This window comes from Solanum pennellii, chromosome 8 (genome assembly GCF_001406875.1).
Source record: "Solanum pennellii chromosome 8, SPENNV200".
Classification (NCBI taxonomy): Eukaryota; Viridiplantae; Streptophyta; class Magnoliopsida; order Solanales; family Solanaceae; genus Solanum; species Solanum pennellii.
Genome location: NC_028644.1, coordinates 64,824,319 through 64,839,776, shown reverse-complemented (window position 1 = coordinate 64,839,776; position 15,458 = coordinate 64,824,319). Strand labels below are relative to the sequence as shown.

The following is a 15,458-nucleotide window of genomic DNA, read 5'->3' as shown; positions in this document are numbered from 1 at the left end:
ATGGTCTTTCTCGATATCGGCATATCAGTTCAATTAAATTATTAAAATCTACGGTCAATGGAAACTCACAAGTCCTAGAAAGACAAAGTCCATGGTCAATTTTCTTTTGCTGGAAGTAATAAAATTCCTCAAACGAATCAACGTAAGAGACGTAGAGTAACTTTGACCATCAAAGCTTAAGCATATGAGAAATAAAACACCTAGTATTCATCGTTGTTGAAATTTGAACGCATATCTACCCACGATGTTGTTGCCAGCCAGCAATATCATCGAGGGGCCAATTTGAATCAGCCATACATTATAGTGATATCAAAATACCAATAAAGAAAGGGTCATAGAGTTCCTCTCTTTGTGAGTAATCTGCCCAAGGATATGCACACAGTTCATGATCAAGTGTTAGAACAAGTTCAGGCTACTGGTGTCACCTTTTCGGTCTACTTGGAAAGAAAAAGGCAAAATAATTTGATATCGAAAAGGTTTGGCTCCTTTTTGGGCTATAGAACTCAGAAGGGCCAAAGATTGTCTACTAACTAATACTCATATAAGATTCATAAATGTTAATAGTTTCATGCATGAGAAACTTAATATTTCCGAATGCCTAACAAAATCCTTTACGATTGACTATATTATTCTTACATAAAAATCACCAAGATTTGTAAGAGCAACATTTTCAAGATTTGGTGCCTCAATCTAGCCAAGAAAGTTCATGATCACCAAATGGAGCACTAAATTGCAGAGAACAAAATCTGCAAAAGCACGTTCCGGAGGCAAATCCTGCAATGGTGGACCAAACGTAAATGAGATTCATTGACATACTCTGTAAGCACTAGTAATTTGAAAGGAAAAAACAAACATAAGCCCAGTATGCCTCAAGTTTAACTCTCTTTACATTTCTCTTCTTCTATGAAGAGACCGCATAACTAGACGTGCATGACATGCTACACATTCATTGATAATCTACGACGTCGCAACATATTTTAACACAACTAAATTAGAGGGGAGATTCAAGGTAAAACTGTAAAATGGAAGATCATATCCCAAGAAAGCTTACCTTGAATTCCTTGTTTTCTTTGTTTACTTGGATCCGAAGACAAACTGTAAGAAAGATATTAATGAATCAGTTCAAATTAACGTTTCCTCAAAATGGAGTGTATCTAAATAGACCACTTAGCTCACCAGCAAGGACTGCTGTGCCAATACAAGAAAGCACCCCAGAGAGAAAAGAGTTGAATGGAAATGATCCAACAATAGCCATGTACACCACCTGAGTATTGCCAGTAGAAGTGAAAAATACGTCAACCATCAAACAGATAATTGTACAGATCAAGCAAAAATATCTTGATTCTCAGACATTGAATCATGTTTTTACTCTTCAAATTGGCAACAAATGAATTAGCAGAGGAGCTATTTACACAGGCAAATTGCTGCCTTGTGAGAGTGGCACATTATATTTGCCTTCCCATAAGAAAGCACAGTCAAATAACAAATTACAGGAAAATGATCCTTTCTCACACAATATCATCGTGTTAGCAATGACTTTACAGAGATAAGAGCTTAGGAAGAATAGGATAACAAAGAAAAAGAAAGTAGTGACTTGTGTAAAAGAAGTGCTCCTTGGCAATAATACAAACTGAAATCGGCAATAAATATGTGAATTTTGCCAAAATAGGTTAAAGATCTTTTTCAGCAATTTGGGCTGTGATAGTCTAACAATGTTTCTGGGCGTCATATCTGATTTTGCAAGCACTATCTTTAGCAGAAGTACGGTTTTTGCCCAATCCTTAATGTCCATCACTGCAAAAGAATAGAAAGTTGCAAGGAGCAGGTAAAAGAGCCGGAATGGCACCACTGACTAATAGGCTAAGTTTCACGGACACTTCACTTTCGATGCCGCACTCGTGTCGAATTCTACAAGAAATACACAACTTTTGGAGAATCCGACACCCACCCATTGACATTTTTTAAGAGTCGGAGCAACATAGTTAATAGGAGCTGGATTAGCATGCTTCATAGGAATCACGTTTTTTATAATGAATCAAGAATCAACACGACCATATAGGAGGAGAATTGTTAAAGATACTGGAACTCCGGCGACCAGTAATTCAACAAGATTGAAAAGAGATTGGACAAATGGAAGATGCAGTATTTATCAAGAGGAAAAAAGATCACCCTCACCAAGTTGATACTTACCTGTAAACTTATTTTATGTCCTTATTCACTATCCCTCTCACTTGGAAAAGAAAAGCTGAAAAATTAATGAGTTTTTAATGATATGATACAAAGGGGGAGAAATGATATCATCCGTAGAATAGGATAAGGTGATAGCCCCTCTAGAGTTGGGTGACCTGAGTAATATTTAATCAAATCCTTCAGGAAAAGTAATTTAGATGTGTGTGACTCAAATGGATACATTATGGATGAAGGTGATTGTTACTAGAAGCTGGTTTTTGATGGTTCCCATGGGAGGTATTACATCGTAATGCAGCTTACAGAGAAGAAACAGGAAGGGAAGGATGAATTTTCCAAATTCATTGGTTGTATGGTAAGGTAAGGTAAGGATATGTAACCAAATCCAACTTTGGTTGGATGCATGGCATTCGGATCCAACTTCTAAAGGCGAGTGACAAAGAATTAATAGCAGCCAAACTCCTCAGAAGAGAAGGGAGCCAAGTATTGTCAAATTTTATTTTAGAGATACATACAAGAGTGGAAAACGGATGATGTAGACATGACTGCTTTGGGAAGAAGATAGAGTGATGTGGAAAAGATCACCGCCTTAGAATCGTATTATGATTGTCTTTCGCAGTTGCTGATTTAAAAAAAAAATAGAGATCAGTATGGGAGAAAAGGGTACCAAAGAAACTAACTTTCTTCACGTGGTATGCAGCATTGAAAATCACCTTTAACAGCAGATGCTTGACAAGGAGATGGTTATAATTAGTTCACAATGGAACTATTGTCGGTACATCCCATGTCAAATATCAGCCTAATTCTGTGAGTCTGACAGGAACATTGGAGAGGTGGAGACCTGAAAATAGATGCTGGAAGGACATGTAGAGCGGCTTCCCCTTTATGTCTTTTGGTTGATGTGGAGATAAGGGAACAGAAGAACTTTTGGAGGATTAGAGAGTCTACTATGAGGAGACAAGAGACCTTTATTTCCATTTTATTTACTGAAAAGGAGATACTTTATATAGAAGAGATGGTTGGATGGTGATACCTTCTTGGTGTTACTAATGAAATCATTTTGATTTATAAAAAAAGGATTAGAGGAATTGGATATTTACTACTATGAAAATCCATGAAAGGTGACTACCGCGTTGGCAGACTGTAACGTTAAAATTCATGACGGAACTGACTCAAACCAAATGACTCTTCATTGGATGTACAGAGGGAACAGTTACCTTCTAGACCTCCCATATTAGCTCTGATTAGGCTAACTATTCACAACAAACCAAAATGACAGATTCTCATAATAAATACTATCTACCTTATTGGTGTTGTTTGAACAATTGAAGGATTGAATTTGAATCTTCTTTACAGAATAAAAGATAATACCCCTCAAAGCATAAAACATACTCCGGCCCAAACTCCACTTTCTACTTATAATACATTCTTCCCCAAAAAAAATTATGCCTCAGCCACTGCCGCCATTAGCATCAAAAGCATATCTTTAATGCATCAGATGCTCAATTGAAACAAGCATTAGATCAAGATCAAATCAATCTAGGTAATGCTTAAACTGACATCATTAAGTCATCAGTATTCAAACCCCATAACATACATTTTTAATTAAAATTTCGAAGGACATTAGAAAGTTAACAGCTTATGAGAACATGGATCATCCAAAACTTTACCAATACCACCACAGTAAGAACATAATAATTACAGATCTATAGCAATAAGATTGACCCCATAGATACATACATACAGAAAATGGATCAATGACAGCAAAGTTGTTAAGTAAATACCTGAATTAAGGCAGTAGAGATCGCAAAGATGACATATAGATCAATGATCTGCGACGAAAAACAATTCAATTAGAACCCAATAGAAATACGTGAATATTGTGACTGAAACTGTATAGATTTGAAAGTTGTATGAAAGTAAATTGCTGCACGGGAATCGAGGAGAGAGTCAGTTACCTTGAGATTCGTCGGAGTTGCGGCATAAGCAGAACGGAGAGAATGGAAAAGAGCTTGGGCGTCTTTGGTCGCCGACGACTTTGCCATTTTTGTCACTCTTCAGTTCTTCCGTGTGACCTCAATTTCGATGGAGTGAGAATAGACGGTCTAAACCCCGGAAGGCGTTAAAAGTAAAAATGAAAATGACCAAAATTGCCCTCGGTCTCTATTTGGCTTTTTGGTGTTAAAATAATTTTTAAAATACTCATATAGAAGGTAATTCACATATAACAAACATAAAAATCATATTTCTATATTATAGTAATAGTTTATATAATTGGTCTTCATAGCAAACATAAATATATATATTAGTATTTGTATATACAATTTTCTCTCGTATTTACATAGTCATAAGTGTATACGACGAAAAATATATGCATAGTATTTGTATATAAAATTTTGTCTCGTTTTATTACAAACACAAACACAATGTATACATTTCTTTTTGTATAAAGTAAGAGAGTCAAGTGAGTGAGCAAGATTTAGGGAGTGGCGCGAGTGAGCAAGATCTGGGAGATGGGCGTGTGAGATTTGGGAAAGGAGAGAAAGGGGAACAAATATGTGTATATATACAATTTTCTCTTGTTTTATACAAACACAAACGCATTTTATACATTTGCATTTTTGTATAAAGTGAGAGGGGCTAGCGAGCAAGATCTGGGAGAGTGGTGAGTGAGATCTGGAAAGGAGATAGAGGGAAAATAATATATATGTATATCTACAATTTTCTTTTGCTTTATACAAACACAAACATATTTTATACATTGCGTTTGTATAAAAGTGAGAGAGACGAGGGAGAGAATGAGAGTGGCAAGCGAGATTCACCAAGAGAGAGGCGAAATAACAATAGTTTACTATGAGATACAATTAAATCAAACTAAAATTATAGCATTTAATTTGAATTAATAGTTTGCTATTATGTACTTATTTAATTTTTAAAAAAATATACAAAACTAATTTATTTAATTTTGTAACCGTCAAAGATAACAAGTACTTATGTTTTATATTATGTACTTCTAAAATAATTTTATTGTAAGCAAATTAGCTATTATAATTGCACAGTAACAACATTGTTAGAGATTATAGATAGATTGTCAAATGAGCTAATTTATTATATATAGATCATAATATATTAGTTTAGTGAATAGAGCTTCTTCTTGATCTGTTTTGAATTATGATTCTATAGCTTCAAGGGAGTTAGCAAAAAGAGCGGTGGATTGATCATTGTTAGAACCTAAACTGAACAAAACGTCTGCTATTTTATCGACTTCGCGAAAGCTATAACGAACCACTGAATTCTCTGACTTCTTCAAAATTAACATGCAAGATGTAAGAATAGAATTATAAGTTTGGCTGTGGATGTTCTAAGTATTGTAACATGTAAGTTGAGAGGTTTGTTTCAATTTCTATGGGCATTAGATTACAATAATTTAGCTATAATCCACAATCTAAGTATATGCTTATTTTTTAATCAATATAAACATCAAATAATTTTATCATCCAAAAACTTGTTTTCGTTAATTGAGATCTTGATCCAAATTTCTATGAGTTTTTTAATCCATTGCATCTATTCATCTACTAGTCAAGAATATGGAATTAACTCACTATCTTGTATTTTATAAGTAATACTGCATATTATTAAATTAACATTGGAGTTTTGTGAGATTACACATTTATACATCTCTTTGTTATAACAATCCTTTATATTTTGTATCATCTCAAATTCAGTTTAGAGTTCATGTGAATTTGAGCTTGAAAAGACAATTTCATAATTTAATTTCAATGGTGAAAGTTGAAATGATTTTTGGCAAGCAAAATCTATCTTTTTGATTGGTGAACGGGACAAAAACACCACCCACCAACATTATAAAGGATGAAAAAAGAAAAATAAAAGTAGAAATTAGTACATAATTTCATTTTGTTTTAAATAGATTTTTTTGGAAGGTTAGTATAAAACAATTTATATAATGTATATTTTGAAGCAAATGAATTTAAACTTAATACCACACACGTTTTCTCTATATAATATAATAAATCACAAATATGTTTTGGACAAATTAATAAATATCATAATTATTTGCTCGTTACTAGGTTATGATTTTAAACTTGCTAATCGGTTACTTAATTTTCTTTATAAGTAAAGTTATGTTTTTCTTATAAATTGTTGAAATTTTGATATTGCCCCTACTCTTATACATAAATCAAGTTCAGTGATAGCGTTTTGTGAGTAAAATTATGTTTTAGCTATAATTGTTGAAATTACTATATTTCCACTACTCTTTATACATAAATCGCGTTCAGTAGCGTTTTATGAGTAAAATTATATTTTTCTTATAAATTGTTGAAATAACTATATTGCCTCTATTCTTTATTATAGGTGTGCACTATTTGGATTAAATTGAAAAACCAAACGAAATCAAATCGAATTCTAATTTGGATTGTTTTTTTTTTTGGATTCTTGGTTTTATTTTGGATCTATAATTTATTTTGTTTGGTTTCGAATTTAGAAAAAATGAAAATCGAGAAATAAAAAAAATGAATTATATATATATATATGTGCGTGTGTGTTTAGAATTAAATTGGAGTTAACCACTTTTATTTCTTTTTTGTTATTTTCATTATGAATTTGTTTATTTTTCTTATGTTTGGACATCTACAATTGTTATACTTTTAAGTATTGAGTTTGGTGTTTTACTTGTCATTTATATTAAAAAGTATATTTAAGAAATTCAATATTCTATATATATATTTATATATTTTTAAAAAAAATTGCAAATATAACTTTGTTATATTTCTAACTATTGACGTAACCGATTAACCAAATCGAAAAAAATCAAACCCAAAAGAGAAAATTCAAACCAAATCAAATTTATTTTGATTTGGATTAACTTACACTTCTTCAAAATCAAAAATAAAAAATCTAAACCAAATAATATAAGAACAAAGCGAAAAATTGAATACACACCCCCAGTTCAAATGACAAGACAATTTATATCCTCAAAAGTTAAAATTTTGAAGAAAAATAGCCATAAATAATTTTTCTATTATTAAAAAAAAAAAAACTTTCAAGAGTCTACAAACTTAAATTGATGACATGTTATGCCAAAAGCCACGAGATTTTTTCTTACCTACCAAAAAGAATCTCTTTTTTTTTCATCCCCAATAAATGATATTTTTTATTTTTTTCTGTTTCCTCGTTTTATTATTTCCACTAAAAGAAATTAGGCAATTACCCTTTTTCCTTTTACCAATTTTTTTGGGCCTTAAAAATTCTGCGATGTGACAAATTAAACTATAATAACATTTTAAATTTTATAGCAAATACATATCTATTGCTTTCAAGTTTCAATCAATACTATATGTGTTAATACAATTTATGAAAAAAAAGATAAATATTCTTCTAAACAATCGTAAATGATATTAAGATATACTTTATCATACTATTAGGACATTGATATTTTTGTCCCAAAAACTAAGCATATATATATTTCACCATAACAGATGACTAAATAGGAATACGTAGCGCAATCTTATATGTCGATTCGATATTTAATAAATGTTTGATCGGTGGATAAGATTATGACACGTGTATGTCTATTAATATAAAGGGTATATATGTTTTACTTTGAGCGATAGAGACATCAATGTTCCAAAAGTATGACGAAGGATATTTGCATATATATTTACGATAGTTCGAATATATATATATATATATATATATGTCATTTTCCCCTACAATTTATACTCATTTATTTGAGGTGTGTGAAAATCAAAATGGTCAATAAATTAAATAAAAAGTATTCTCTCCGTTCAGTATTGTTTGTCATGGTTTTTTTTAGAGTCAAATTATAAAAACTTTGATTAACATTTTAAGATGTATTTTTTCATCATATTAATATGTAAAAATTATAATTTATAGTACTTTTCATATGGTTTTAGAAAATCTAATTTTTTTTGTTTAAAATATCGAATTAATGTGATCTAATTTACCTTTGAAAATTAGTCAAATTGATTTTCGATAAGCGCATCATGACAAACTATTCCGGACAAACGGAGTATATGATATTGAGTCATTATATTAATGATTCTTTAATGATTTTATAATTTTTTTTATTGAATTTTAATTTTTTTAATATTGGGTTTTACCAAATAACCTAATAAAATTGTAGTAATTTACTCATTTTCCCTAGATAGATATTAAATTTTAGGCTTAAGTCATGGACAACCCCTTAAAGTTGTCCGCATAATTTACTTAGACACCTCAACTAGGACTTGTATCTATTGGACACCTCTACTAATTCGGATCTGAACCTTTTGAACACTTTTTTTACAATCACCTGAAAGTATGAAATGTGTGTAATATACTCGCGATGACGTGGAAAATTAACAAATCAATTACGTACATGTGGCATTTTGACAGAAAAAAAAAAGAAAAAAAGAAAAATTCAAGTGTTGTCATCACTTTGAAATCCTATTCGTCACCATAGCCCCCTCCTCCACCATAGTTTTCATCACCTTCAAATCCTCTTAACCCACTATTCTTTTTTCAGATCTGTTTTTTTTAAAGTTGAAAATAGCAAATTGCATATACATAAAAATTAATCAATACATGAACCTACAAAATATGAACCACTTATAACTTTAGATATCAATAAAATCATTGACTACATAATCATCTAAGCATATTCGCTTTTTTTATTTTAAATCTGATCTGTTAGATATATTTCAATAAAAAAAATGGAAGAAGAAACAGAGTAGTCATTGTATGGGTCTATATTTTTTCCCGTAAATAAAATCATAATATTTAACAAATTTAAAGAAAATGGAAAAGGAAAACGTAATGGTGTTTCTATAGTGAATATGATAGAGGTGAGGGGGAGGGGGGGGGTGGAGAGGAAGAGGAGGCAGGAGAAAAGAAAAGGGTGGAAGGTGTTGGTGGCAACATCATCGGCGTAGATGGTATTGGTTTTGGAAGAAGTTATGGTTAAGGAAGAAGGAAGAAGGAAGAAGAGAGAGATTTGAAAAAAAAAAAACTAAAATACGTTTTGACGCGCTGAATGGATGTGTATTACACCTTCCTTGCCATGTCAGCAAAAAGTGTCAAATAGGTACTTATTCTGAACAATAGAAGTGTTCAATAGGTACCAGTCCTAGTTAAAGTGTCCAAATGAATTATGCAGACAACTTTAAGGGGCCGCAGATGACTTTAGCCTAAATTTTAATATTAGTACATTACACATTTATTATTTAGCCTTCGCTTCACATTATTATTTTTGTTCTTTTATTTGTATTGCACTTATCTAATTTTTTTCTATTGGTTAATAATGCTATGTCTATTTTATAGAGTATTTAAATTTAGGGATAATTGTATAGAATGCTATCGTTTGATTTATTTGTATTACATAACAAACTGTTTGTTAGTTCTTCTCTCCCTCATATTCTCGCTTGCCACTCTCTCTCTCTCTCTCGCTCCTTGTCGCTCGCCTCTGTCACTTTATACAATAGAATTGTATAAATTGTGTTTCCGTTTGTATAAAGCGAGAGAAAATTGTATATACACATGCAGATACATATATCTCCGTCCTATACACTTATGATTATACAATACAAATATTTCCCTGCCTAAGACTCTTTTGCATTTCTCTCCTTCTCGTTTGATACAAATTCAAATTGTATATAATTTCTCTCTTTCTCATTTTATACAATTCGATTCAATTGTATATTCGCTGCCCAAGTGCCTTTCTCTCTTTCTCGTTTTATACAAATTCGAATTGTATAAAACTTCTCTCTTTCTCGTTTTATATAATTCGATTCAATTGTATACAAATTCAAATTTTATACAGATATACAAACACATACAATTGAATTGAGAGGCTAACAACAACTTATACAAATGGGTAACCAACGAATTATACAATTATTTCTTTGTATATATGTATAGTTGAAATATGCATACCTTTCAGTTGTATATGAATAGCGAACTATACATATATATATGTTTACTATGACTATAGCATACAAATTTGAATTTTATTTTTGCTATATGTTAAAGTTGCCCTTATATTTACATTATCCTTTATCGCGTTAAATTATTGGAGAAATTATATTTTTATTTTATGAATATCTTTTATTAATTTAAATCAAAAACTAAATTATTGAAGACCAAAACTTAAAAAGAATATTTTATTAAATTTAATTAATAATTTAATATATTTAAAAATCAAAAACTAATTAATTGAATTAGTTAATACATAAAATCAAACTGAACTAATAGCTATACTCGAGAAAAATGTGCACCCCCTCCCCTACCCCACCCAAAAAGGCTTCACCACAAATCTGGCAAAACAGAAACCAAATTTCAGAAAGCATTTTGCCAAATTTCAACTATTGCCTTTGCTATTCAATTTCTTCCATTGATTAGATAACTTCTCAATCTCATCTCTGTGAACTGTGGAAGAGAAAACTATGGCGACTTTCTCAAACATCGGTGCCATTTGCAAAGTTACATCAGCTCCTTCTCTTAGCAGCACTAGTAGTAGAGCTCTCTTTCCTACTACTTTGCGCAGTTACAGTCATTCACAAGTCTCTCGCTCTCGGTCAGTATTCCTTGATTTAGCTCAACTTCTAATGCTCTTTTATTTGTGATTTGAGGTTTATGAGTTATGAATTCTATTCCATAGATGGATTTATTCGGGATTAAAGTCCTGAGATTATAATTCCAAGTTAGATATCAAGTATTAAGCCTACAATATAATTTATAATCATTTTTGGTTGATAGGATTAATTTATACCATCAACGAAATGCAGTATAAATTTTGTTCGGGCTTAATCCTTGTATATCCCAAGTTATTGGATTCTAAATTAATAATTTAGGTATATTTAGTTGATTTTTGATATAAATTCAAGGTTTGGATCGGTTCACCGGAGAGCTAGCTCCGCTCCCAGTACTTTTTGGGCTGTAATTTGTCTAGGATGGTTGAAAAGAGCTTGCTGATTGAATAAGACTATGACAAACAAAAATCACACTGCTTCAGGGAAAGAGAAAGGAAATACTATTCAAAACCTAACCTAATGGTTGTTATTTAGTTTCTTTAAGAGTTGTAGAGGCAGGCTTCTCATTTCTCAAATGTTACACCATTTATCTTAATGAAAACATTTATCATTTGATCAGTTATTGTTACACTCTCGAGAAATTAAGATCTCTTGGTCACTTACAAAATGAATAGAAGAAAATGGTCTTTCTAGTTACTACATGAAGAGTGCTACAAGTCAACATAGCTAACAGTTTAAAAAAAAAATTAAGAAGTTTGAGAAGATTATAGACAAAGGGAAAATTGTTTAATTCCCCAAATAGTAACACCTTAATATAAAGTGGGGCGGAGGGAATATAAATGATCCACATAAAATGTACATGACCATGCTGTTCCAGATCAATCAATAAATGAACCAAACTACCCCTCAGTCTCAAATTAGTTGGGGATAGTCATTCGCTCTTTTAAGGTCCATTTACCTCCAAGAGTATTCATTATATGGTTATCTGGAGTACTACTTTTTGGCTGGCTGTCTACATACAATAACCTTTTTCCTTTATCTGATCATGAAGTTTTGTAAAACTCACACATGTGGAGTTGGTTTTCAAAATCCTCACAAAGTTAAGGAATGCAGGTAATAAAATTAGAATTTCAGCTTTAAAAATAATGGACAAAGAAAACTAAGAATTATATCGTCAGTGTATATAGAATTAAAAGAGTGATCATTCAGATTGTCAGTTCTGTACCATAGCAAATTGTTGTCACATCATGTTCCAGGATGATCTTTTTAATTTTTTAGTTCCATGTCGGGCATAGTTGAATTTTCTTTCTTTCCTTTTTCCACAGCAGAAGTGAGATATGTACATCTGCCCAGAAAACTATATCCTTTGAAAGACTAAACTAGTTTTCCGAGAACTGGATTAAGGTTTCAAGTAAAACCATATGTGCTGTATTCGCAATCTTTGGGATGATCAGAATTCTAGCCTGACATGTTTGCAATGTTTCTCTTCTTTTTAGTTCTTGCCGGCTTTGTATTAAAAGCAGTTATGCCGAAGCTGTCAGAGGGGATCCTAACTCGGATGCAATTGATGTTGTAGCAGATGTTAAGACTGAACGAGTATTACTTCATGACTTAAGCATCTTCTTTTTCTCCTTTTGAGATCAAATCCATTTACAACTGTCTCAATAGCAACTAGTTGTCATTCACTTTTTTTTCTTTTTTTTTCCAACAGATTGTAGTTATAGGAGGCAGCGGCTTTGTTGGCTCTGCAATATGCAAGGCTGCAGTGTCAGAGGGTATAGAGGTCATAAGTCTGAGCAGGTATTTGTAATACCTGACTGAGCAGTTTATTTCAATAAATAAAAGAATCTTTATAGGTTGAATGTGATGGATCTTAAACATTTTCTGTTGATTCAGAAGGATCTATACAATTGCTCTATCCTCTTATGCTACTTTTACGTATTATAGGTTCTCAAATTTTAGTATTTCCTACTCAGGTCAGGGCGTCCCTCTAAATCAGACTCATGGGTAGATCAAGTCACTTGGATAACAGGCAGGTTCATTTCTTCATCATACACTTGAGTAGGTTGACAATGAATTCAAGTAAAAGATTTACATGGATGAAATCAATGTAGAAGTTGTTTTCAGGCCCTCTTTCTGATGAAAGCCATCGTAGTTCATTGAGAATGGATAATAATGTTATTGATGAATGAATCCCCCATATATTTTTTGATTGGTGTGTGCACTGGCGGATCTAGGATTTTGAGGTTGTGTGTGCTCTGAAAGTTGTGGGAGTCAAAAATATAAAATGGATAATAATGTTATTGATGAATGAATCCCACATATATTTTTTGGTTGGTGTGTCATGCGTGTGTGGGGTAAATGTGCTTGCTGAAATATGTATCTACTAAAGATACTTGAAGACTCTCTCGCCACACTAAATAACGGAAAGATTAATCTACTGAAGTTCCTCATATTCAAGCAAAGTAACTCTGTCACTAGAAAAAAAAAGGTTCAGTTTACCCTTAAAGATGAATGGGGGGCAGACTCTATTTTGCAACCATTTGAAAGACCAAATCTAATTCTCTATTATTCATGCTATGATTGAAGCCTAGAAGTCAAAACATGTTGTCAAAAACTGGATATACAATCTTTGCCATAGTCCATAGGTGAAGATTTACAAAAGGAGCAAGTTCTAAAGTTCCTTCAAACAATATGAATCCCGGACCAAACAGGAGCAAAGAAGTGTAAAGAGTCTTTAAACTACTGGACTGTTTTGCCTAGTCTGGTTTTTATGGTCAATTGGTCATATGCGAACTTGAAAGAGGATTCCAGTCAAAACTACCTCTATCAGAAAAAAAGAAGGAGATCCCGTTAAGAGTAACAGATGTTATCTGTGTTGGTGTAGTTTTGACTTTTGGCTAAAGTCCTTTTCTGATAGTTTTCCACCCAATTCAGATTACTCATATGATCATCTTATCATGCAGGAGATGTTTTCTATGCAAACTGGGATGAAGTACTTATTGGGGCTACAGCAGTTGTTTCAACTTTAGGAGGTTTTGGTTCTGATGAACAAATGCTTAGGATCAATGGTGAAGCTAATGTTGTGGCTGTCAATGCTGCTAAAGAATATGGTCAGTAGCTTTCATTTTATTTATTTGAAGAAATCTGTAAAGCTGAAGTGACCTTTAAAAGAGGAACAATAAGATAGTTTTTCCAATGTCAAGTGATAAACTTTTTGTGGTTAGTTTTTCCAGTGCCTATCTTCTCTATCTTATTTTTACTTTAACTTGCAATATATATAATGAATCAGATAAGTCATGCTTCCCTGTGATGAAACATGAGGCATGGTTGACTCCATTATTTACTTTAGCTCAAAGCTAAAGATATATATTGCTAGAGAAAATTGATGCTAAATTTTTTTTAAAGAGCAGAAAATTCTGCTCGTCACTGCTAATTTATTGACATTTACCAACTGAAGCAAAAGCTGAATCCGTCCACAGATTGAAATAAAATGCTTGAGTACTTTTGGTATAAATTGTAGGATATGCATGAAGTAACTGCTATTATAGATATTTTGCATTTCTCTTGCACTGGCTGGGTGCTGGTCTGTTTATTAATAGAACTTAGCTTACTTATCAAACAACTATTACTACCCCTTAATGTTAAACTAGTTGGGATTCGCTATGTAGAACTTCATGATCTATTTTGCTTCACCTAGACCTGTTATCCAGTATTCAATAATTTGGGATTGTCTAAAACAGAGGTTCTCTACAGTTTGCAATTAACAGTATGGCACAGCTTTGCTGTGTTTAAGAACAACCCTTATGGCAGGTTTAAACTAGCCATTTTGCACACCATGTTATCATTGTTCCCTTGTTTCTCCATAACTACTCATGCCAAAGTGTTACATTATATTTTTTGTTATTTGCAGGGATCCCTAAGTTCATATTGATTTCTGTGCATGATTACAATCTACCATCATTCCTCCTTCAATCAAGTTACTTCATAGGGAAAAGAAAAGCAGAATCAGAAGTTCTTTCCAAATTCCCTAGCTCAGGTACTCTATTAGATGTTTACTTCTCATTGTTGTGACCGTGGCGGTCTGAAACTTACGGTTGTCTCTTTGAAATTATTATGTACAACAGCACCATGTCTGCAACAAGTTTGTAAATGAAAAGGGAAAGTGTTCTGCTTGTTGCTTATCCTGAACTAGTCCAGCCACAATTTTTTTGTTACTTACATACTTGAATTTCTCACTGAAATGTAACAGGTGTGGTTCTTAGACCTGCCTTTATATATGGGAAGAGGAAGGTTGACGGCTTCGAGATCCCTCTAGATTTGATTGGAGAACCTCTTGAAAAGTTATTACGTGCAACAGAGAGCTTCACTAAACCATTGAACTCGTTGCCAGCGTCCGATTTAGTTCTAGCCCCTCCTGTTAGCGTGGACGACGTTGCTTATGCAGTGATAAATGCTGTTAAGGATGACGACTGTTTTGGCATTTTTACCATCAACCAAATCAAAGAAGCAGCAGCAGGGGTTAAGGTGTAAGATAAGGTCCACATCAAAAAGAAAAATGACATACATCTTGTAACAAAATTATATATGTAGAACATGTATCATGTCATACAAAACTCTTGCTTATGATATCCATAGTATAATGGACCTTTTGATGCTAAAATAGCCTATTTTCATCCTGTAGTAAGAAGAGCAAATCAACACTACATCTTGCAAAACACC

General features: G+C 32.4%; 2 protein-coding genes across 2 annotated transcripts; one reads left to right on the top strand and one right to left on the bottom strand.

Moving 5' to 3' along the window:
- Positions 1-461: 461 nt before the first annotated feature.
- On the bottom strand, positions 462-4,304 carry LOC107026978 (dolichyl-diphosphooligosaccharide--protein glycosyltransferase subunit DAD1). Its single transcript, XM_015228129.2, has 5 exons — positions 4,146-4,304; positions 3,972-4,019; positions 1,177-1,264; positions 1,052-1,095; positions 462-774 (listed from the first exon to the last, which is right to left on the bottom strand). Exons 1-5 carry the CDS (start codon positions 4,230-4,232, stop codon positions 691-693), a joined length of 351 nt encoding a protein of 116 aa, XP_015083615.1. The 5' UTR covers positions 4,233-4,304; the 3' UTR covers positions 462-690.
- Positions 4,305-10,491: 6,187 nt separating this feature from the next.
- LOC107028714 (uncharacterized protein At1g32220, chloroplastic) lies at positions 10,492-15,419 on the top strand. Its single transcript, XM_015229884.2, has 7 exons — positions 10,492-10,780; positions 12,233-12,332; positions 12,448-12,536; positions 12,713-12,768; positions 13,703-13,849; positions 14,650-14,775; positions 14,989-15,419. The coding sequence occupies exons 1-7, from the start codon at positions 10,650-10,652 to the stop codon at positions 15,267-15,269; spliced, it is 930 nt and encodes a 309-aa protein (XP_015085370.1). The 5' UTR covers positions 10,492-10,649; the 3' UTR covers positions 15,270-15,419.
- The last annotated feature ends 39 nt before the right edge of the window (positions 15,420-15,458 follow it).

Coding starts and splice junctions, on each gene's coding strand:
- LOC107026978 (XM_015228129.2), bottom strand. CDS start 4,232: ATGGCAAAGTCGTCGGCGACCAAAGACGCCCAAGCTCTTTTCCATTCT. Junction 1,265..3,971: donor TCTCTACTGCCTTAATTCAG/GTATTTACTTAA, acceptor GGCAATACTCAG/GTGGTGTACATGGCTATTGT. Junction 1,096..1,176: donor TGGCACAGCAGTCCTTGCTG/GTGAGCTAAGTG, acceptor TCTTTCTTACAG/TTTGTCTTCGGATCCAAGTA.
- LOC107028714 (XM_015229884.2), top strand. CDS start 10,650: ATGGCGACTTTCTCAAACATCGGTGCCATTTGCAAAGTTACATCAGCT. Junction 10,781..12,232: donor TCACAAGTCTCTCGCTCTCG/GTCAGTATTCCT, acceptor TCTTCTTTTTAG/TTCTTGCCGGCTTTGTATTA. Junction 13,850..14,649: donor CAATGCTGCTAAAGAATATG/GTCAGTAGCTTT, acceptor TGTTATTTGCAG/GGATCCCTAAGTTCATATTG.